This window comes from Sinohyriopsis cumingii, chromosome 1 (assembly GCF_028554795.1).
Source record: "Sinohyriopsis cumingii isolate HCF-2022 chromosome 1, ASM2855479v2, whole genome shotgun sequence".
Taxonomy (NCBI): Eukaryota; Metazoa; Mollusca; class Bivalvia; order Unionida; family Unionidae; genus Sinohyriopsis; species Sinohyriopsis cumingii.
The window spans coordinates 50,149,838-50,173,903 of NC_142961.1; the positions used below are offsets into that span (position 1 = coordinate 50,149,838).

Here is a 24,066-nt window from a genome sequence, read left to right on the forward strand (position 1 = left end):
TTGGATGTCGTGCATTAGTTTGGTTCTATTTATCATACGGAGGTTTCTCTTAGTAGCAGATAAAGGTGGAGGGTTAGGGATTGATACGTCCAGATGGCATATAATGCAGAGGTGATCTGATGCAAGGTCATGGGATACCAGGGAGGGCCGTAGAATGTTATCATCAGGTCTATGAAGAATCCAGTCTAAAATGTGACCATGTTTATGGGTGGGTTGGTTAACTGACTGTTTGAGGTTGAAAACATTAATGGAATCTATGAGTTTTACATTAATGGAATCTATGAGTTTTTAACGCCACATCATTGGAATCTGAATTCATTGTTTCATTTTTGGGGTTCAATCGTTTCGTTTCATGCTACATCATTTCATATCACACAACATCATTTGGAATCTGAATTCATCATTCCGTTTGTTGGGTTAAATCCTTTCATTTCACACTACATCATTTCATTTAATACCACGTCATTTGGAATCTAAATTCATCATTCGGGTTTGTTCGTTAAATCATTTCATGTGACACCACATCATTTGGAATCTGTATTTATCATTTCATTTGCTAGGTTAAATCATTTGATTTAATACTACATTATTTGATTAATGTAATTTTGGCGGCGACGGCTGCCCATAGATTAGTCATGCTTAATTTAACTCAAATAATCCACTTAGTACGACAACTAGTAGGTAAAAATTGATGTCAAGAAGTCACAAAAAAGGATTAATAATAAACAGTATTTTTATTAAATGTAAAAGCTATTTATCAAATTTATTGTTATCAATTTCTCCAGCTAGGGGCGGTCCTACTAATCACCGCTAAGTCAGATAAAGACAGACAAAGGCAGGCAAAGTCTGTTTATTTTTGTTTTATTTGTATACATTATATTATATTAACTTTGCTTTGATATTTAAATTTCTAAAAAGCGTGATTTAATGTTGTTTGAAAGTAAAATTAGTACATACGTACATGTCATGGAACAAAGGCAGATAGAGTATGACTAAGTCTTATAACACAGATAGCGTATGACAAAGGCAATCTCATTGTGACTAAGCCAGATTTAATAATTTTATATAATAATTATCTTATTGAGAGACACGTACTAATATTATGAAAGTGATATTAAATATTCTATTAACATTCATAATCATAAATTCATGATGTACTTTCATCGAGAAAGATCGACCATGACAAGATTGATAGTACAAATACAGTACGTCATTTAACATGTTAATATCATAATTGTTTCAGCATAAACATTACAGTGTCTTAAGCAGTAATACAAATCTTTTTCTGTTGTTATTAATGTTGGCGGTATACGATGAGAAGAAGCGATTATGCTACAAACAGTAACAAATTACTCTGCCGCTGTCGGCAAAATCGAACGCGGTTCCTAGCTATTTTACTGTACAAATCTGTTCATGCAGTATTGTTCAAACAGTAGTTATTTAATCAACCTTTAATTATATACCGGCGTCGGCAATCTCAAAGGTAGGTACTGTTACTGAAATGTCGCGCCTTCCGCGGTTTCGGGCGATATCAGAGGTATGAGTTGTTTGCAGCAATTAGCAGACTGATTAAACACCTGACATTTTAAGTTTGTGGATTATTATAAAATGGCCAAGAATAAAAAATCTTCATCAAAAGCATTTTGTCATGATTCAGTTACGGTATTAAGCTTCAAATGATTAATGCTAAGTGTAGGATACAATAATTTGTTAAGAGGTATATTCAAAATATTGTGTTGTATTGTTTAAACATAGGTGTTGTAGTGTAATAGTGTTTCAACTTTGTTAAAGTGTTAAACATTCTCTACATATAACATTCTTTTTTGGATAACGTAGTGTATATTTGTCAGAATGCCTTCTGCCCGTGCTCGTAAGCGTGTTAAACTCCATCAGTACCCGTGCGCTGTTTGCAAACAGAATTGTGCTAATGATTCGGTCCATTGTGGTTATTGCAAAAGTTGGGTACATGCATTGTGTGAAGGCATCACACTTAGTGAATTAAATGTTCTTTCCGGGAGATATAAATTTATGTGCCGAGTTTGCATTAAGAACAATGATGGTGAAGACTATTGCTACATGAACGCTATCTTCCGGCTGAACGAGATAAGTGATAATTGTATAGTTTGTAGTATATCTTCTTTATGTACATGTATATGAAGAAAAATCATGTTTTCCAGATGAGATTAAATGAACAACGGAAGAAGTTCTAAAAAAAAATTTTAATGCGATTTTAGGTTGTAGAGTTGTATGTATCGTTATTAGAGTATTTATTTCTCCGTGTGGTAATACATGTACTTTGTGAACCCAATAACAATTATCATTATTCATGTACAATACTATCTTGTTCATTGTAATGCTATTCATCCCACGACTGCTTAATCTGAGCCAAATCATTTCCCGATAGTTTTTCTGTCTTAATTTTGTATGTTAAATGTCAAACAAACGTTCAATGACATTTTTAAAAAATGACCATAACTAAAACTTATAATTGATTTATCATTTCCGTATTTCCACAAAATGTGTCCCTTTATAGTAATTCTGAAAAGCAAAAACAGATTTTCACTCCAAAAATCGCAATAAAAATAAACAAGAACGACAATAATACAATAATAAAGCACCTTATATTTAAGTCTATACACTACCGCTTGTATAAAGATAATTATTATTTTTCATAACAGTTATATATATTTATATATTTATTTATGTATGATTGTAGGCTGCTTCATTGGACGTCGATCATCTCCGTGTTATTGCCCGTCTAGAAAAATGTCTTTTACCGCCTCTAAAATGTAGCCATGTTAAGGACACTTCAAGTCTTCGTATAGATTTCACTGCTGTAGGATTCTTGGAATATAATTCACATAACGAAAACGATACTTTGCAACCGTTTATGACCACGGGTGATGGGAACTGTTTGTTTAATGCATTGTCTATTGGACTTCGTGGCAGTGAACGTTAAGTGCAGAAATTAGAGCACGTACGTGCATTGAAATGTCCGTGAATTGTGATTATTCTACTACGCAACCTTGCGCCAAGGACTCTTCATCATGCTCGCCATCGTTTGCCGAAGCAACTGCGAACCGTGCGAAACTTGGAGGGTACTCTAGTGCATGGACTATTCACAGGGTTCACACGCTACCGGGAAAAAGTCGGGAGAAATGATAATTTTTTCGCGACCGTGAAAAGTCCTTGAATAGTCTGTCAGCGGATTAAAGACATAACTATTATAATACTTGCTATTTGTGAGAAAATAAATAATTTTCCTATCGATTTCATGCGGGTATAGGTCGATATAACCTAGTATAAATTTGCTAGGCGCGCAGGTAAGCTATCTTACGGTGGCGGCAGATTCCAATTTTTTTTTATTGTAATTGCTCTGAACCCAAACTCCATTCAAACTGTCCAAATGTGCAAAATGGGGTCGGAATATTCGGCGGAAACCCGGATTAGAAAAATTTCAAATCTCTGAGCTGAACTTTGGTGCGAAACTATTACACAGTGACCTGTAGCTTGAAGCATTGGTTTCGGATCTTAAATGGAACGCAGGAGAAATGAGAAAGTGTCGTCCCTTTTATTATATCTTAAGAAACGATAAGAGCCCATGTATCAATACAGGTTTTGGGACTGGTTTATTGAACTACAAGAAGACAAGATGATTTTACAGAACTTTCAGTCCATGTTTATACAACAGTATATAATTTTTAAGGTCTTTTGTCAAAATTTAAATCAGCCCTTTTGTAAATGTCATTAAATGATGAAATTTTTAACCAAATCGTCTTAAGGGGTTTAGGTTGGTTGAAAAATTTTGTTTTCAGATTTTATTGGCACACACAATTTAAGAGTTAAACTTTTTTCGTAACAAGATTCTAAAATTTGCATTTATTGGTTTGTTTTTCATACTATGATAGGAAATGTTTACTTTTTATTACATGCACACATATTGCTCTAGAATTCTTTGGAATTAAAGGTTTGAAAGGAAACAAAATAATTTATGCTCATTATGTTGTTTCCATGTAGCAACAAAATGCAGGTCAGAAAAGTAAAGTTATAAATATATTCTGTTCATTGAAATGGCTTTAGCTGCCAATTTATGGGAAAATAGTCGAATTTGTTTCGTGTGACTCATTTTGTGGTTTTGTGCATGATCATCTTTTCTGACATATATGTTTTGGAGAGTCTTGAAAGAGAAACGTCTTCAGATTTGGAAAATGCATGTTTTATAATCCAAAATGTTCTTTAATTCCATTCAGTGATCATATGTTCACCTTGAAAAAATTAATTTAATCCTGGAAAAAAAACCTTACCTGGAAGTTTATATTAAGAAAAGCGTGGGAACCATGTATTCAATCCACATCCGATGCGTTGCAGTGTACAATTGCAATAAACGCTGTGTATCCGTTTGTGAATGGCGAAGCGGACTTCCAAGCTAAATTGCAGACAAGAACACACGAGCCACGGCATAATGAAAATTCGTCCGAAGCGTTTTGTGCGATGTGGTCAAGACTAGGTTGCAGTGGCAGGATATGGTTTCCAAATCATTTTGTACCACTGATGTCACGCAAACCAGAGAAGGTCAGTACGCCAGCCATATCGATAAATGACGCGTGCATGACGTGCGGTGAATCGCGCATAAATAATCGTTCAGTATTTCACGATGAAGAAAATCTTGTCAATGTTTCTACAACAACGGCCAGTAGCAACATCGGTGATTTAAGTGATGATACTTACGCTGATTGTGACGACACATCATCTTCTAGAGACAAACATATCGCAGGAACATATTCGTTACCAAACGGTAGACCGCTGAGTTCAGAGAAAATAATGGACATTACTGTAAGTGAAATTCCGGCCGTGAACAAAATTCCTTTAGGTGTCAAAAGAGAATGTGTATATCGTGCTTGACAATTCAGAAAACACAGAAAGGAAATCTGCAAAACAGCAAAGCACTATTGGGACGATTGCGGTGCATGGGATTATAGAAAAGGTCGTTGTGTAAAAACAGAATTTATGATGAAAGGCGACGGACCGAAAAAAAAATGACTCGTGCAGGTTATAGTGAAGGACGATGTGGTATACACTGAGACTCATGAAAAAGGTTCAAAAGCTGTGAAACAGGTCGTTCCACAACCAGAGAAGACTGATATAGTCATATTTACCAGGTACTACACAGCATTAAAACGCCAACCATCTTACAGAAAGCGGGTTACACACATTGACGGTTCATTCAAAAGAAATGTTGCCATTGTCGAGTATACTGGACAGTTTGCTACATCGGAAGTGCCACACGGAAATGCAAAAATATGAAAGGAAACATACGAACGAACCAATCCACAAACTCTTCATAGGATTCGGAAAGAGGTTCAGCATCAAAACCCAGTGAGGTGTATGGAAAACTGACGGACCCCGCAAAGAATGAATCATTAAATTATCCACGCGATATCCGACAATATCAGATTGCAAAGGCTCGCGTGAAGGCTGAAAAAAGAGGTAGAGTAGGTTCGAAGAACGTTGCTGACGAACTTTTGAATGTTATACGTATGTTAAACGATAAGCATCCGTATGTAGATGAGATTATTCATTCTATAGACAAACCCTTACCCTCAGCAATATGCTACACTAATGAACAAATACTGGACTTGAAGTCGTTTTTATCATCGAAAGAAGGTGTTGTGGGCATCGATATAACATTTTTACTGGGAAAGTGTTTTGTCACAACTACGGTATACAAATCGAACAAGGTACTGCGCACGGGAATTGTAGACGCGCCAATACTTCTGGGGCAACTCATGCTTCATTGGGATGGCCCCTAACAGAATTACTTCAGATTTTTTCGCATTTGAGAGGGGTGCTTGGCATGGAAATTAAAAACGTTGAAATGATCATGGGAACTCACGACGAATGGGCAATGATCAATGCCACAGACATGACATTTCCGGGCTGCTCAAGAAAACTGTGTTCAAAACACCTAGAAGACAATATACTTCGACAAATGACTGACAAGATCCCTAAGAGTGCCATCGATAGAAATGAAATCGTTGACATGATTTTCGGAGCAAACGGCGTTGCAACGGCAAACGATTCTGCGACCTTTGAGGAGCGAAACATCAAACTTAAAAACAATCTTGAAAAACAACGTCATAATAACTTCCTGCAGTATTACGTTCGGCATGTTGAGGACAAATTGGCGAACTACGTTATTTCCAGTGACGGAGATCAACTTTGGACAAACAACAACATCGAAAGCATGAACCACAGATTAAAAGTGAAACTTAACTGGGAGCCCAGAAAAACCGACGAACTGGTTGAAAAGATATTCGAATTAGTTAAATTGGAGATGGTGGACATAAGAAGGACATTAAACGGGACGGGTAACTTTTGTCTGAACACACAATTTTCGAAATTTAAGATTACCAAACTTTCATGGACATCAAAGACAGAAGAGAAACAACTCTTCAGCAAATTCCTAAGTGCAAGCACTACAAGTGTTTCAGGACTGACATCTTCGGATGGGAAATATACTGTCCATAAGGACCCAAAGATAGCCAAGAAGCCAAAATCAAAGGACACGATGCAGGTCTACAAAGACACGAAGCAAGTAAACAGTTATATAATGTGAGGTGTGGTAATCGCAAATTTCGAAAAGCGCGTGTTCAGACAAAAGTTACATCACGAATATATGATTATGAATGTAAATAAAATATTTAATTGTCAAATAACATAAAAGGATACATATGCAAAAGTAAAAGAAATACCTGTGTTTGAGATTGTCGACTCCGATATATAGTTAAAGTTTGATTAAATGATTACTGTTTGAATAGTACTGCATGAATAGATTTTTGTATCTGCTCGAGACAATGTAAAATAGCCACGAACTGCTACAGGTGCGGAATATCACTAATTACCGTCGTTTGATTTTGCTGACAGCGGCAGAGTAATTTGTTACTGTTTGTAGCATAATCGATTCTTAATAAAAATATTAATACATCCTACCTTGTCACAATGAATCTGTCTTTGTCATACAAAATCTTAAGTTTATTACATCACGTTGGCATACTATATTCGATTATATACTTATATTAAACTTTATGTATTTTAGATTGCTTTCAATCAATTATTACGTGTCTCTCAATAAGATAAGTATTATATAAAATTAGTAAATCTCGCTTTGTCACATTGAGATTGCTTTTGTCAAAGTTATCTGTGTTATATGACTTTGTCATACTCTATCTACACAACTAAGGGTGCGTGTGTACCATTTTTTTAAAATAAATTTAAATATACCAGCTAGGGAGGTATAATAGTCTCGTGAGTTCTCGTATTGGCTGAGGGACCGATCACTGTATCTCTGTAATCTTCTTAGGTCTCACTGGACAGTATATCTGATGAATTTTCATCCGACAATGACCTATTGCAGAAAAATGAGAATAATTTTACACTGAAGATACAAATAAAAACAAACTAATGATTTTTGTAGAAAGCATGCATGTGAGATTCTGACTGCGGCAATCGGGTTAATTCCTAATGCAACTGGTGGCTTTTATATTGAACCAACACTGCCACCAATCCCTCTTTTTTACATTCATTTTTGACAGGAAAGAGCTATTTTCAATATTTTCCTGTGACAAGGCAGCTAAAAGAATCAGTATGTGCCTTATGCATGAATCATGTTCACTAGTACTATAACGAATTAGCATACTTTTCATCACCCCTCAACCATCTAGATTTTTAGATATTTACCTCTGTAGCAGACACATGTAAATGCGTAAGCTAAGTCGGCTGCTCATTTGCAGCCCAAGTTACGCATTTGATCTCCAATGCTCGTCTTATTGTGACAGGTAATACCAACAAGCTAACCCATTTCCAAGCCTAACTCAAAGTAAATCTAAACCACCTTACAGATTTAGCTTTTGTGTGAATTTATAAATGCTAGGCTTGTGATAATTAGGTTCATGCCTTCTACCTTAAAAATTGGGGGGGGGGGGTCAAAATGCAAAAATATCCAGTGAGACCTTAGATAAGAAGCTTTGTTTGATTTAACTAATATGCGTAGTATACCGCCGAACGTATTGAGGAAACATAAGAAGAAGAAGAATGTGTTTGTAAAATGACCTGTGATCTTTGGTTACTTGGAATTTTTTTTTCCATTATATACTTCATAATATAATAAAATATGTATTCGGAAATCAAGCTTTAAATGATTTAAAAAGTATTTTTAATAATATATTTACGTCCATTACTATTTGCCAAATTTCCAACGGTTACAATAAAAATAAAATAAAATGGTTTTAGATTTTATTCGCAAGATAAATTTAAACGATAACACCAATATACGTTTTAATACTCTGTAACTGATCCATAACTCTTTACATAAAATTTATTTGGTAAAAATAATGCGACGAAAACACTATTCGCATACAAGCCATGGGTCAATTTATATACATTACTGACTGACAGTGTTCAAATCGTTGATACTGGCCAGATTTATGAACAATTTCAACACGTTTTTCAAACAGTTTAATTCAAAGAATAACTTTGTTTTTTTTATTGTAATATTGAAAAATGATTTGGGGTTTGACAGTCTAAATACGATATGTCATTATCTGTTCTGTTCGGATAGAAATTTACGAAGAAAAAATTGTAAACCTATAAATCATTCTTTTACATTTTTTTAGTATCTTTGTGTAAAGTGAAATAACTACTGAATCTAAATCAGGCATGTTTTCTCTTTTTATTTAACAAGGTCCGAATCAGCCCGTAATTTGGTCCGAATCAACTTTCGTCCGAATTCTGCCATAATTCATTCGGAATACGCTTTATATCAGTCCCAAATTTAAATATGCGAGATTTCTGGACGTGTCTATAATGAAAATTTATTTCTAAATAATTTGAAGTATATTTTAAACGAAAATTGCGATATTTTTTTGTTCATTCTCACTTAGGAAGATAATTAGTTTATATAATTGAATTAGGAACGATTCCATTTCCCGCGTAATTTACCATAACCACCATTGCCAAACTATTGTAGTCAAATACGCTCGAGATTACTTTGAGAAGGACCAGTATACTGAAGAAAGTAATGATGAAGAGAAAACTCTCAAAAAAGGGTTAGTTCTCTAACAGTTTAAAATATTGAGAACATGAGGGACAAAGCCAAAAGCAAACAGATGCATACATATACTTCACAATAGTTTTGTAAAAAACATAAATCTGGGGTGGGGTGGTGCAACAGCTCCCACCCTACCCAGTGGACACCATTGAGTGGAAATTTGGATGGGTGAAGGTTGATTCAGACCAGACCTATCTGGAACATGTTACGAGCACATTCGGATTTAGTGCACTGTCAGCTTTCCTATTTTTGATGTAATTGTGACATTTGTTTAAAATATTCCTCATTTCCCAGTTACGTTGAGCATTTAAGGAAACAAAACCCCGATTTTAAGTGAGGTGAAGACAAAATTCTTTAAACAAGTAGACGTAGGCAAATTTTATTTACAGTCGGAATAACATTAACATAACAAGAAATATTAGCTGGCTGGAGCTATTTTAAACTACAATATGCTACAAATGCATACCCACCCCCTTTCTATTTCAGATGCAGAGAAATAAAAATACCCCTATTCCTTCACACAGAGTTTATGATTTCTGTTTCTGATGCAGAGAAATTTGCATAAAATAAATGTAGTCTGAGTTTCCCCTTATCCTTCTTGCCCCATTTTAGATTTTTTTACATATATGTTGGGTTGTGGGGAAGAGTCGGGAAACTTGGACTATGATTCTACTCTTCAGTTACATGCAATGTCAAATGAGTTGTGGCTTACCATGCATGATGCCAATTTACATGTATACTGATGCTGAATATACAAGGACAAGGTGTTGGACAAGGCTGCACATATATACAGAATGCACACATATACATTTAGTGTTAATACACGAAGCATAAATATCACAAGACATCAGTTGCGAGCAACTAACAACATATGCAGGGAAGTGTGATCACAGTTGACATCAGTCACATCTAACCAACAGCTACAAGCAAACTACAAGTATAAAAGCTATAAGCAAGACTAAGGGACTAAAAGCTAAAAACAGTACCTATGTGGCAGAGATAAGAAATATAATTTTAAAAAATGTGTGTAAAGGGGAGGACATGAATGACATTTTTATGCATTGCCAATTTAATAGTGAACTGTTTTCAAAGCATGCGCATTCACATTTGTGCAAGTATGAAAAGATTGAAATTGATTATTCATCAATATGTCTGGATATACTAATGCTTTTATTAGATCTTTGTAGAATTTATCTTTATAAATGACATCATACATCTATATTCCATGTATATTTTGGACCACATATTATTATCATAATAAATGTTTTCAATAATGGGAATAACTACTAAAAGTAAAACCAGTATGTATATTACATTGTGTTTGTTTACCATATGTTTTACACTGTCGAAATCAGCCTGGCATTTGGTATGAATCAGTCTTGGTCTGAAACAGCCAACATTTGCTGGGAACACCTAAGTATGTGGGATCAGTGGATGCACTAAGGGACTGATCATTTAATGGAAGAAGTGGTTTGGATTCTTTTTTTAGGTTTCTGGCCCACAGTTATCTATTGTTTCTGATTTGTATTATTGGGGAAAGAAAATTATCTTAAGGTAAAAGAAAAGAAATATCCTGGTTGAAAAGAAAATCTCACATGCTTTCCCCACCCCCTCCCAAATTAAATGTTCAGTCTGAACATCCTTTAGGCAGGGGTGACATCATATGGCCTGGCCCACTGACACATTTTATGATGTTCATGTTATTACTTTATGCATGTGTACTTAAGGCTTTTATTATAGAAAAAACTTTTATTGTGATGTCTGCTTAGTTCCAATCAGGATTGATTCTGGCTTAGATAAATATTTGAGTTGTGTACCCATGCCATAAGGGAATCGCAGGATACACAAAATTTTATTGCCATCATTAGTTTGGGTTGCATTAAAACAACCGCACTAGATGAGCTATTGTACCAGTGGAGCCTAAACCCATTTCAAAGGACTGCTGTACAGTTTATATTTACAGTAAAACAATACAGATCAGAAATTTTACAATACCAACCATAACAATGACTTAAAAATACATGCAAATATACATTTTTAACAAAAAGGTCTGTACCTAAATGACAAACTATGGACATCTGTTGATGCATTGTCACTGTTAGGATGAAAACTATGGACATCTGTTAATCTATTGTCATTGTTAGCATGACAAACTGGATATCTGTTGATGTATTGTCAGTGTTAGGATGACAAACTATGGACATCTGTTGATGTATTGTCAGTGTTAGGATGACAAACTGTGGACATCTGTTGATGTATTGTCAGTATTTAGATGACAAACTATGGACATCTGTTAATGTGTTGTCAATGTTTGGGTGACAAACTGGATATCTGTTAATGTGTTGTCATTGTTTGGATGACAAACTATGGTCATCTGTTAATCTATTGTCATTGTTAGCATGACAAACTGGACATCTGTTCGTGTATTGTCATTGTTAGCATGACAAACTATGGACATCTGTTCATGTATTGTCAATGTTTGGAAGACAAGCTATGGACATTTGTTGATGTATTGTCAGTGTTAGGATGACAAACTATGGACATCTGTTGATGTATTGTCAATATTTAGATGACAAACTATGGACATCTATGTGTTGTCAGTGTTTGGATGAAAACTATGGTCATCTGTTAATCTATTGTCATTGTTAGCATGACAAACTGGACATCTGTTCATGTATTGTCATTGTTAGCATGACAAACTATGGACATCTGTTCATGTATTGTCAATATTTGGAAGACAAGCTATGGACATCTGTTGATGTATTGTCAATGTTAGGATGACAAACTATAAACATCTGTTGATCTATTGTCAATATTTAGATGACAAACTATGGACATCTTTTAATGTATTGTCAGTGTTAGGATGACAAACTGGACATCTGTTCATGTATTGTCAATGTTTGGATGACAAACTATGGACATCAATTGATGTATTGTCAATGTTAGGATGACAGACTATGGACGTATGGCTAACATTACAGACAGAACATTGGCAAACTACAGATAAACACCTGTGTCAGCAAACGTCTGATAATGTAGTTGCCATTAATATTTTCAAAGTAAATATCTGCACTTTTCACTGCTTGAAAGAACACAAGGGCATACTGTTGTCACTGTGAGAAAGGCCACATGCTAATCATTTGGAACTGCTCTGGTGGCCTAGAGGCTAGAGCATCTGCCTCGGATGCTGGAGGTCATGCGTTCAATCCCCAGCCGAGTCATGCCAAAGACTTACAAAAGTGGTACTAACAGTTGCCTTGCTTGGCACTCAGCATTAAGAGGTTAGAGTTAGGACTGGTCGGCCTGGTGTCAGAATAATGTGACTGAGTGGGACATCATGCTACATACCTGTGGCATGATACCCCAGTGCTAGACATCACTTTAAAGTGCCACACTGCAGGCATCAGTGATATTACGGAAAAATTGTTAAAGCTATGTTAAAAATCCAAATCACACACACACACACACACATCATTTGAAGATGTCACTACTGATGAGCACATATTGATTATAAGGCATACTGTTGTCACTGTGACATACTAATGATTTGAAAATTTCACTATAATGATAATTAGGGCATACTGCTATCACAATGAAAAAGGCTCTATGCAAATCAGTTGAAAAAAATATATGCTAATTATTATAATTTCACTTAATTTATATCTTTTAGGAAACACATCAAGCTCCAGCACAGTTCCCCTCTGTCATGACTTCAGTGAAACGGAGGTAACAAATATGCGGTTCTCCTTGCTGGAGTGGTACAGGAAAAACAAGAGAGATCTACCATGGAGAAAACAGGTTCTGTCTAGATATGTGGTATACTGTAAATAAAACTAAATGAAAAAGATTAACTTCATGCACCATAATTAGTATTTTAGCTTGGAATTTCTTAAAGATGCCATGAAGGGATTTTTTAATATATCAGAATGAAAGAGTGTTTCTTCATCTGAAACATTATCTAATGAAAATAGATGTTGGAAAACATTACCTACCTAAAAATCCAGTCCTCCCAGGAAAAATGATAAGCACATCTTTTGGCTTGCTTTAGCAATTTAAGTGATAAAATGTTTGAACAGTTGCTAGATTATGAAGACAGAAGACAAGGGTGGTTTCCCTTCACATAGAGGGTGAGTATCAAATCTTGATTTGCCAGTTACCATTTTTGCCAAGCCAGCATCAGAGATTTACAAATTTTATAAAAGTCCGCTATTTTGACTCTTCAGTCTTAAACAAGTTTTGAAAACATCAACAAATAATTTATTTCTCTAACATACAAAGTGAAAACTAAAAAGAACTTAACATTATTTAAATCCCAAATACTCCTAAACATTGTACCAAAAGTACAAAATGATAGAATATTCCGAGTTAATTACAGTTATATAATCCAAAATGTCTTTAAAAGATTTGACAGTAATTCCAAACTAGTGATTTAGCCCAAAATCAGTGAGCACTTTGTAATTTCCTATAAATAATTGAAATAAATCCTATCAACTGAACAAGCTAAAATGATTCCACTAAGACCAATGTTCAGATACAGAATACTTACCTTCTAATATAATCAACCTTAATATAAAAACCTAAGATACAATTTGAGGATCAGGATAAGGGTAATTTCAATAGAAATTTCCATCAGACTGTAAAAAAAAAAATTTCCCCAAATTCTCAGGTCTGAATCAAGGCTGTATCTAGAACTCAAACCCAGTAAACATGTTTACCCTACATGACATTAGACATGATAAGCCCAAATCCTACTCTGAGTTATAGAGAAAAGTCAATCATACAATACAAATTAAATATATATATAACATATAATCATGGACAATAGCCAACACACAATACAAATTAAATATACACAACACTACTTTCCAAGTCAAGCTGACTGGAAAATTTAACTTGCCCATGGAAAATTTGAGCTTACCCCATATTTCCATTCACACAATATCTCACCTTTGCTACACTGGGGCAGTTTACCAATTCCTTACCCTACCACTTTGGCCTCCACCTCAGCCCTTGGGCCTTCACCATTGGACTACCCCATATCCCACTTCAGAACGTCCTCCTCTGCAATAACAATGGCATACCTGGATTATTTTCTTCAAGATGTTGAGGGAATTTCTTCAGCTGCTCATTATACTAAATAGAGCAGTGGACTTGCTTTGTCTGAATTCTGACTTGGTTGCCTTTATATGTGCCCATTGCAGATGATCCTCCTGATACTGTGGCACCTGATCTCGGGTCATTGATACAAAAGTCATTTTGGTCACCAGATAGTGCCTCCTGCTTCAATGGCAAGACAGATGCAGGAATACTGTTGGAATCCCCCACCTTCCCAAATCACAAACCTGTACAGATGTTAATTTGTCAGGTTTCAGGTCACAATTGTTACTGAGGAAGTTCAAGTCTGCCACAGAATCATGTCTTGGTAAATAACCACAAGAACAAGTGAAGTTTATGAATACCATATTAAATAGAAATGCAGATATATTTCTGTATATATGTACAGTAAAACCTGTTATGAGAGACCCCCCCTTCTGCCAACCAAAAGCGGTCTCTCAAGACAGGTGGTATCTTATAAGAGGTGTGTGAAAATGGACTGGTTTTCAGGGTCAATAGTTAGCATTGTTGAAAAATAAATAATACCCATACTCACTGTACATGTATCATATCCTTTATTCATGAATCTTGTTAAATATTGCATGCATTCCTCTCAAAATATCTTTATATAACAAAGATATACATCTATCAAACAACAAGAATAAAATTTATATTTCAACATCACATTAATATGTACAAAAAATGAACAGTTAGATATGATGTATATATCTTATTTTATACACTTATTCACTTGTTTTTTTAAAAGAAATCCATTATACTTCTTTGTTGACATGTTTTACTCAGCTATTTGGTCTGAACATGTATCTCAATTACTGCCTTTTCCGGAATCAACTTTCCACTTACTGGTATGTTTTTACTCCTTGCAACACAAAACCACTCCCATACTCGCTCGTTCAGATCTCCGTAAACTGTCCGTCGTGCCGTGGCATATTTCCTCTGTGCTTGTGCACCTTTCTGCCATTCGTTTCTAATGGACTTCTTGTCTTTGATTACATTTTGAACTTGCGTTTTACCAACGCTTAAGCTGACTGCTATTTTGCGAGTGGTCTCACCTTTTTCATTTCTTTCAATGACATTAATCCTTTCTTCCAGTGTTAAAATTTTTCTTTTTTTCAGCGGAGATTCTGCCGTTGTTATTAGTGTTGACGTTATAAAGACTATCGCTTTTGATCAGGTTTTGGGGAATTGTGGAATAAATATATATTATGTACCAATGAATGAAACCAAAAGACATCATTAACTCATTAAGAAACAATACATTTATTCTGAGATGAAGTTTAAATCAACAGTGTTATAGCTCGATAAACAAATGTTCCGACCATCTGCACCCACGTAAACAGATTGTGGCTTGGTGAAACACTAACAAAAGAAATAAAAAATAATTTTAAAAAAATCCGGAAATGATTCTCACTTACTAGTATTAAAGACAATGAGCTCATTCACCCTCTAGGCATTATGGATTAACTGGAAAGCAAACGACGTACTCAAACCAACACTGAAGCCCTTTCAAATGATTTCTCACTTGGACATAAGGACTACAGCCGTTTTGTGAGTTTTCATAAAGATAAAAAAAAAATACAAACCTCTAAATTGACTGCGTATATCCATCATTACTCCCTTTGATGTTACTCTTACTGGCTATTCACATGACTTCGGCACTACAATGGCGGTTAGTGACATGTACTTTAGTCTGGTTTACTGCAGTTTACAAATGACACCGTACGCTGGAGTTGTAAATTTCACAAAACTGGTACTGTAGCAAGACAAATTATTTTTAAATACTTTATTAGAGCAATCTTTGCCATTTATGCAGTCTTTGTTACAAAGGATTAAATGATGGTTAGAGGTGTTTATCCCGATATATGGTTGTTCAACTATAGTGTTATTTAATGTGCACTTTGCATACTACATTTATCCCGAGCTCTAGTGTTTACAAAGGATTAAGTTAAGGTCAGTGGTGTCAATCTGTTTTGATTTTTTGGCGATGCGGTCGTTCATAGCAGTGTCAAAATGCATATTTTGCCAAGAAATTGCGGTTGCTGGTCGCGTTCAGCAGGTGGTTGTTCATAACAGAGCGTTTATATAGTAAAATCGATCCATGCATTACGATTGTGGTCGGAAATGACAGGTGGTCGCTCATAGCAGAGGTTGCTCATGACAGGTTTTACTGTAGTGTTTTATTTTTATTTCGCGATCTTGATATAGTGTAGTATTGACAGTCAGAGTGGATGGAGTTATTGTCATGGTATTTTTCACTAATTCATGTCCAAATTCACTAATTTGTATCTCTATTGTCACTAATTGCGAGCCTGGAAGGTTGGCAGCTATGGAGGATGAGATCATGGATTTGTGGATTATGGTATAGGAGTTCCTTCATTGGAGTGCTCAGTAGCATATACACACTAAGTCCAACACATCCCAAACAGGTTTAATGATCTGACCATGTCATTACTGAGGAGAAACCAACTGCTTCATATGGAGTTATCTCCATCCATCCATCTTTTTCAAGTTTGTGCTTTATGGGGGAATTAATACTTTAATACTTGACCTGGCTGCAAGAAAAAACTGACCAGCTTTGTCTTGCCATTCAGAGTCAGATGCATGAACTGTTGATGCACTATCAGTCATCTGGAAGGGACTGTAGGTCAGTTCCTCCCCTCCCCCAGAGCTTTAATACTGAAGCTAACCCAGAAGATGAAGGCAATGATTGACAAATATTTCTGATTGCCCCTCTAATGAGACAGATAACTCTAATCACCTCTCTCCAATGAAACAGATAATTCTAATTGCCCTTCTCCAGTGAAACATAATTCTGATTGCCTCTCCAATGAAACAGATAATTCTGATCACCCCTCTCCATTGAAACAGATAATTTTAATCACCCCTCTTCATTGAGAAAGATAATTCTGATTGCCTCTCCAATGAAACAGATAATTCTGATTGCCCCTCCAATGAGACAGATAATTCTGATTGCCCTTCTCCAATGAAACATAATTCTGTTTGTCCTTCTCCAATGAGACTGATAATTCTAATCACCCCTCTCCATTGAGACAGATAATTCTAATCACCCTTTTCCAACGAGACAGATAATTCTAATCACCATTCTCCAATGAGACAGATCTGATCTGTTAACAGACATACTCAAGAAAATTGTAGCAGCAATAACACCCCTCAAGCAGTAGGTCATCAGTATTCCATGTCTAGAGACATTCCTTGATTCCTGGATCTTGTTAGAGATGCCTTGCACAGAAGTGATTTATGTGCTTCATTATTGGAGATCTCAACAGCTAGAAGGCCTTCCACTTTGAAGTTGTATTTGGAGAAGTGGTACATTTTCAACAACTGGTGTCACATTAATGATGTAACACCACTTGTAACCTCCGTGCCTCAGTTGACTAACTTCTTTGTTTTCCTCTTAAAGACAAAAAAGTTAGCCTCTATCGCAATTAAGGGATACCATTCATGATTGCAGATACACTCAGAAACTACAATATTGTTCACAACAGGGATCTTGGTGACATATTGTCCAATTTTGGTCTATCCAGACCCTGCTCACTCGCCTGGGTCTTGTTGTGGCCTAGCCTGGCCATGTTTGAGTCTGTGCCTTCAACCCTGCTGAAGCAGTTATCATACAAGACTTGTTTCCTGATAGCACTAGATTCCACATGCAGGGTGAGAGAGTTGCATTAATTGTTGTGGTTCCAAAAGGAATGCATTTCATCAGACTAGTGCTACAACCTGGTTTTGAGGAACAAGTTACCATATACAGGCAAACAAAAAATAACTAAATGCCTGGATGTGGCCTTATAGCTTTCACTGGATTCCCCCAAGAAACTGTTGTAGGTAAGGCAGTTACAATGTGCAGGACCATGCAGGGATCTCCTTCGCATGAGTTAAACACATAATTTTTCATTGTGTCAGGAGGAATTCATCCTTTAGTACTGCAGTCATTGTGTTCCTACACAGTGATATGAGTAGAGGTTGAATGGGGTTTCGGTAAATTGTATTTCTTCAAGAATACTTGAACACACTGCAGCTGTTCCATGACAACTTGTTCACACATTGGTCCAGAAACATAGACTGCATTTGCAAAATTAATGAGGGACCTCTGCAAATTTTAATAGGGGATGCCATTCTGGCTGGACATAAACAGTGAGAACCCAGGGGTGTTGGTGGAGATGTTAAATGGTTTAATTAAAAAAAATTATATTTTGTGTTGGGAATTATTGTCAATAAATGCATTTTCTAAGAAAAGTATTCACTGTGCTTTATAAATTATCTTTATTTTCAAGATAGCGAGATTGTTAAATATATTACTGCAAGATATTTCAAGACACATCATGTGTACCTCCAAAAACATTGAGTATTATGTCACGCATTTTACTTTTGAATATATTACATTGTAATTCATGAAACAACAACCATCAATATAGAAACTCAGTTTGTTTAAAACTTGTTCTATTGGTAAAATATTAATGCCATGATTTCATTGCAAGTCATAGTTAAACTTATTCTCATTAATTAGCAAACCTCATGGTGCAAATTTTCACTTCAAAATTTTGGAACTCACATCTCTTTAATGAACCAACATCTCTTTAATGAACCATATCTATGATGCAAAACTTTTCATGCACTGACAACTCATTTTGGCTGCTTCTTTTGCTATCCTTGATTACATTTGCTAATTAGTTTGATCAACCACTAATTAATGCTAGATACTGTAATTATTTTACCTACATTATACTATTTATAGCAGTGTTCAACTGGAAATGAGTTGATTTGATACACTATCATTACCGTTAGCTGTTCGTCATTATTCCACTGCTTTTATTTGATTTGACACAAAAGATGTTATTACCATAATAATTCAAAGCAGCTCTACTTTTGATTGATTGAAACAATATGAAACACAGTGCCAAAAATATGAGATCAAAACATAGTTGGCACTTAATTAGTTTTTCAGAAATACTTGTGGATGTTGTTTTTGTTGTAGGGTTTAACACCATTTTCCCGCACAAGATGGGCTATACATGGCGGCCAGTATAAATGGTGGAGGAAGAACCCGGGAAACCCCAGGAAGAACCATGACCCCACGAAAAGCTACTGGCAGGCTTTCTAACATGCCCACATTGGCTGAATCTGAGACTTGAACCCACACAGACAGCAGTGAGATGGCAGTGATCCGTAACAGTGAGTACTTTAGACCACTCAGCCATTCAGGGCCACACTCATGGACATAGCTGTGATGGTAGATTGACTTTTCCTTTTTTAATACAAGAGACATGGAGTGATTCTGATGATTACATCAAAATCAAATGAAAAGATGGCACTAAAATGCAGATTTCACTTGACTAAACTTTTTAAGTGCTGCCATAAGTAGGAATTTTCTAGACATGTTCATGGATAGAAATATTGTTGAATATTGTTATAAACAGTGTACTGAGAATTTTTGTGTATAGAAAACTTATAACTTATTGCAAGTTGTGAATTTCATGATGTTGAATTGAATTTCAGGGCACTAACCACCACTTACAAGATAAATACAAGTGATATATTGAACTTTTCATTTGCTAGTTTTTAATCACAATTTTTTTTGTGTTCAACAAGTAGAGGCCAATTTCTTTGTATTTTCACGGGGGAAAATGGAATCCATGCCTGACCCCATGTTATAAACTGGGTTGCTAGTTGTTGAAGGAGGAGTGTGCTATCAGCCCCTCCCATTCTTGCCTGCAAATGCAAGCATCTTGTCTTAGGTTTTGCTCACACATGTCAGCATCCAGGATATTGGCAGTTACAAAATTAATGAAGAATTGCACCCATTCATCTATATGATACATGGATGAAAATACTTTTTTTTGTCTTTCAGGGAGGGTTGGATTAGGATGTAGCGAGGACTGTTTCCTAACATTTATTTGATCAGGTAAGTATTCTCAGAGGAACATAATTTACTAACAACTTCCTTTCTTCACCTCTTGTGCCTTAATGCAGGTGCAGATTTTCTCTCTTTAGAAGTCTTCTTAATATGAACACTGCCAGTTATCCTTCTGTCTCAGTAGTGGCCAAAACCTTACCAACTAAACCAAATGAACAAAGTTTGGGATCCCATGAAGTCCCATCTCAACATGGTAATTACCCCTTGCTGTAGGGATCCCACCTCCAGAGTTTCCACAGGAAATATAGATTTACAATGATTACAGCATGACTAGCTCATTTCCTGCCCTCCTTTCAAGAATGATTTGGTTCTATTCATGAAGTTCAATGCACATTAACAGCCACATTGAATGCCTTTGTCATAGCATGAGAAACGGTAATGACTATGCTGTCATCAACTGAAGGCAAATGGGAACCAAGTCTCCAGATCATGGCCTTTCTTTTGATCTTTTAATCTAGTGTCATTGTCAACAAATTCATAAACAAATTTTCCACATCCCAGGCAGGCTGATTACCCTTAGCAGATTTGCTGTCCAAATGGTATCCATTAATTGGCTCAGAATGGTCCATTCCATGCTCTTCATTGAGATGGAACACCAAGCTCCGAGCCTTCATGTCACTAGGCCCAGATATGAAGCCTGTGCAGTCGATTTACTTTCTCAGAACTGTTACAGTATCTATGTATTTCCCTCAACCCCTTTGATTTGTAAGATCATTTAGAAAGTCAGGGAATCCAAAAATGCAGATTAATCTTGGTTGCTCTCCAAAAATGGAAAATATCATGGATCTACAATTTTTGGAATGTACCCATGGAGATTCTTGGAAAAATCTAAACTTCTCCACAGCTGCTGAAACAACTTTGCTGAAAATGCTAAACTTACATGAGTGGCTTATATCAAGCAAACCATCAGAAGCATTTCAATAAACATAAGGTGGATACAATTTCAAAGGCAAGAAACACATTACTATGAAAGCCTACAAGTGGGAATGGAGAGTCTTCTAACTGGTGTGAGCAGGGAGACATCACATTTTATATACCTTGGCACCACAAAGAGCTTACTTCCTTCCTTGGCTTTTGGAGCAAAATAACTTAGCCAAAAATGACAATCAAGGGCTACTATTTCACAATTTCTGTTTGAAACCATGGAAGGGACATCATAGCATGAACTAAGACCAGCCCAACCAAGACAAGTTTGATATCATTTGTCCAGACCAAAACCATGATCTTGTCTGAAAATGAATCACTCCAAGATTTTAAAGCTACTGAACAGGGCACCCTTTTGAACTGATGTACAAAGCCTTTCTGATTCAGCTTTCTGCAATACCATTGAAATCTATATCTTATTGCCACAGCAATAGGTTTCATTCCTAAAAGCAGGCTCCCACTCATGGTAAATCAGTATTTCTCTTTGCAACCAGTATCTTCTTTTGGACTCTTCTTCACAAGGGCATCCTTAGGACCTGAAGTGATACCTGAAACATACTGAACAGAAACAAACTGTGCAGACGCATGTTGAGTGGATCAGAAGAGGAAAATCTCACTTGTTCTTAAAGCTCAGTGAAGGAAGGGACAATATTCCTGCTTGGGTGCTTTGGATCTGGATTAGTTGTCTTATCTGCATGGACAACAAGGAATTAATCCAAGACCATACAAATTCTTAAACGTATTGGTACATGATGCTAAGGCAGTTGTTACCAATGTAGCACTCAGACAAGGCTGTTCCCTTGCTGACATCTAAGCTGTAGAATGGAGGCCTGATACGACATTCTCCAACTTTCATCAAAAGGATCATATCAGCAGTCTCATAGTGACATGGCTTCATCTACTTCCGCTAGATTTGTGGAAAAATATTGTATCCTAAGATGGTCCATTCATTGCTATGTGCTAACCCTAATCTGTATTGCACATGAAACATGAAGTTGCTTGCATACATCAGGAAACTTGAGCCAGGGCCAACTCCTGGATACGGCGATTAACTCCATCTACATCTTACCCATTTTCTAATATTGGAATGTATTTCAAGAAGAAACCAGTTTTTGGAGTCAAATGTATCTTTAATAATAGTTGACTCAGTCTTAATTACAGTCTCATATTCCAAGCTCTCCTTGCAGTTTTACCCTTGAAGAAATGTGCACTTCTACTCCAGTAGTAACTGACAGATGACCAGATTTCCATCTATCCAAGAGAAGACCAAACTCATCTGACTTGTCTGTTAGTAGTTGACATTAATAGCACTTTCTTAGCTTTTTTGTTGGTGTGTTCAGAGATCCATGTTTTGACATAATAGGTAAAACCAAAATAAGAAAACATATATATCTTTGTAAAGAGTGACAGAATATTAGTGTAATGTGTTTTATGAAATTTTTCATCAGATTTGCATACACTGTGAGGTTGAATGAAACAGTGGAAAAGGGAGAGCATGAAATGTTTGTTTTATTTCAATTTCAACGAAGTTCTGTGAACAGTTTCCACTGAGCCACTTCTCTCCAGATTTAAGATTATGACACATTTCTACAAAAATCACTGGTCAGGTCTACTGTATAGATTGCTCAACTTGTTGCAGTGTTGTATCAAGTGTTAGAGATAAAGATAAGGCCACAAATTGTAAACATGGTAGGGGTTGGAGGATTTTGTAATATTAACAGTTAAAAATGCCCTAGTTTATCATTGGAATTTTCTGTTCTCATTTTCACAGGCATACAATCCAGATGTCAGTCAGAGAGCATATGCAGGTATGTCCATGGTGACTTAAAAGTACTTCCATATTGACCAGTTTTTATGCACCTGCTATCAGGAAAAGCACATCTGTCTGTTATGGGTTTTGTTCTTTGCACAACAACTTTACTGATGTTACCAAACATTGTGGATGGCTTGCACTTGGGGCAAAGGAAGAATCTTGTCAATTTTTTGGGTCAAAATGTCAAGATCAGTTAGACTGAAAGAATAAAAATGAGTCTGTTATTTTCCCATTCTAAAGGTTAAAGGTCAGTGTAACTAACTGAATGAATACAATTGGTTTCATCACAATAATCCAAGTTCTGCATTACTTACCTGCACCATACTTTGTGGATAACTTGTTCTTGGGGTAAGCAAGAAGCCTAAAAATGTTAGGATCGAAAGGTTAAAGATCAAGTCACTGTTACTGAAAGAAGAAAAGTGATTTCTATTTTTTTTAAATTATGTATCTGCATAGTGGACTGTTAAACACAAGCTGGGTGTATAATGTCCCATTCACATTATTTGTGTTATTTTTAATTTTTCTTTAGCTCAGTGAATAGTTTCGATCTTTCACTATGCTGCTTGGTTCATTTATCAAGTTCAGTAAATCAGTCTCTTCACAACTATTGTGAATTCATATTAAGTCAATGGATACTGATGCTAGTTGATTCCTGGTCACTACAGATAGGGTCTGCACTAAAGCAGAATGAGAGGGCAGCATGCCATCTCCATAGTGATCCCTGCCTTGATTTATTGCCCTTTTTATTTTATTTAATGCTATTTTGCCCATTTGCCTCACTGACTGCACCACTTTCCATATTCCTTTGAAATGTTTGTCATTTCTTGGCAAAACAATCCTCCGTTTTGGGTCTGTGATTTAGCTCTCAGACTGCTTATGTTTTATATTGATCACATGGGGACAATTATTAGACTGATTCTCTAACTTCCAACAAGCACATCTTTGCATAACAGTAGCCAGATATCAGTCTATTCAAAGCATGACCAGTCATGACTCACAGTACATATATATTATTATCACAAAAATGTGTCACTAAAATTTTTTGTCACCGAAATGTTAAGTACCAAGTCATTATCATTATTAAAGTCATTATTAAAGATAAGATTATTATGATAATGATATGTTATTATAAACGTATCAAGTTTCACATAGAATTCCAGAATGTGACTGAAAAAA

The 24,066-nt window shown here is 35.9% G+C and overlaps 1 protein-coding gene across 3 annotated transcripts in view; it reads left to right on the top strand.

Annotated features, from left to right (window-relative positions):
* The first annotated feature begins 8,811 nt into the window (after nucleotides 1-8,811).
* The window catches only part of LOC149806847 (adenine DNA glycosylase-like), a 68,857-nt gene continuing 53,602 nt past the window's right edge, over nucleotides 8,812-24,066 (top strand). Inside the window, exons 1-3 of one of the 3 annotated variants that reach the window (XM_089958619.1) lie at nucleotides 8,812-9,104; nucleotides 12,777-12,904; nucleotides 22,849-22,885. In XM_089958619.1, the coding sequence (XP_089814745.1) occupies nucleotides 9,077-9,104; nucleotides 12,777-12,904; nucleotides 22,849-22,885 (193 nt within the window). In that variant the 5' untranslated portion in view covers nucleotides 8,812-9,076. Of the gene's footprint in view, nucleotides 9,105-12,776; nucleotides 12,905-14,836; nucleotides 19,412-20,087; nucleotides 20,142-22,848; nucleotides 22,886-24,066 lie in introns of those variants that run through there. The other 2 variants (XM_089958622.1, XM_089958631.1) reach the window with 2 other exon arrangements.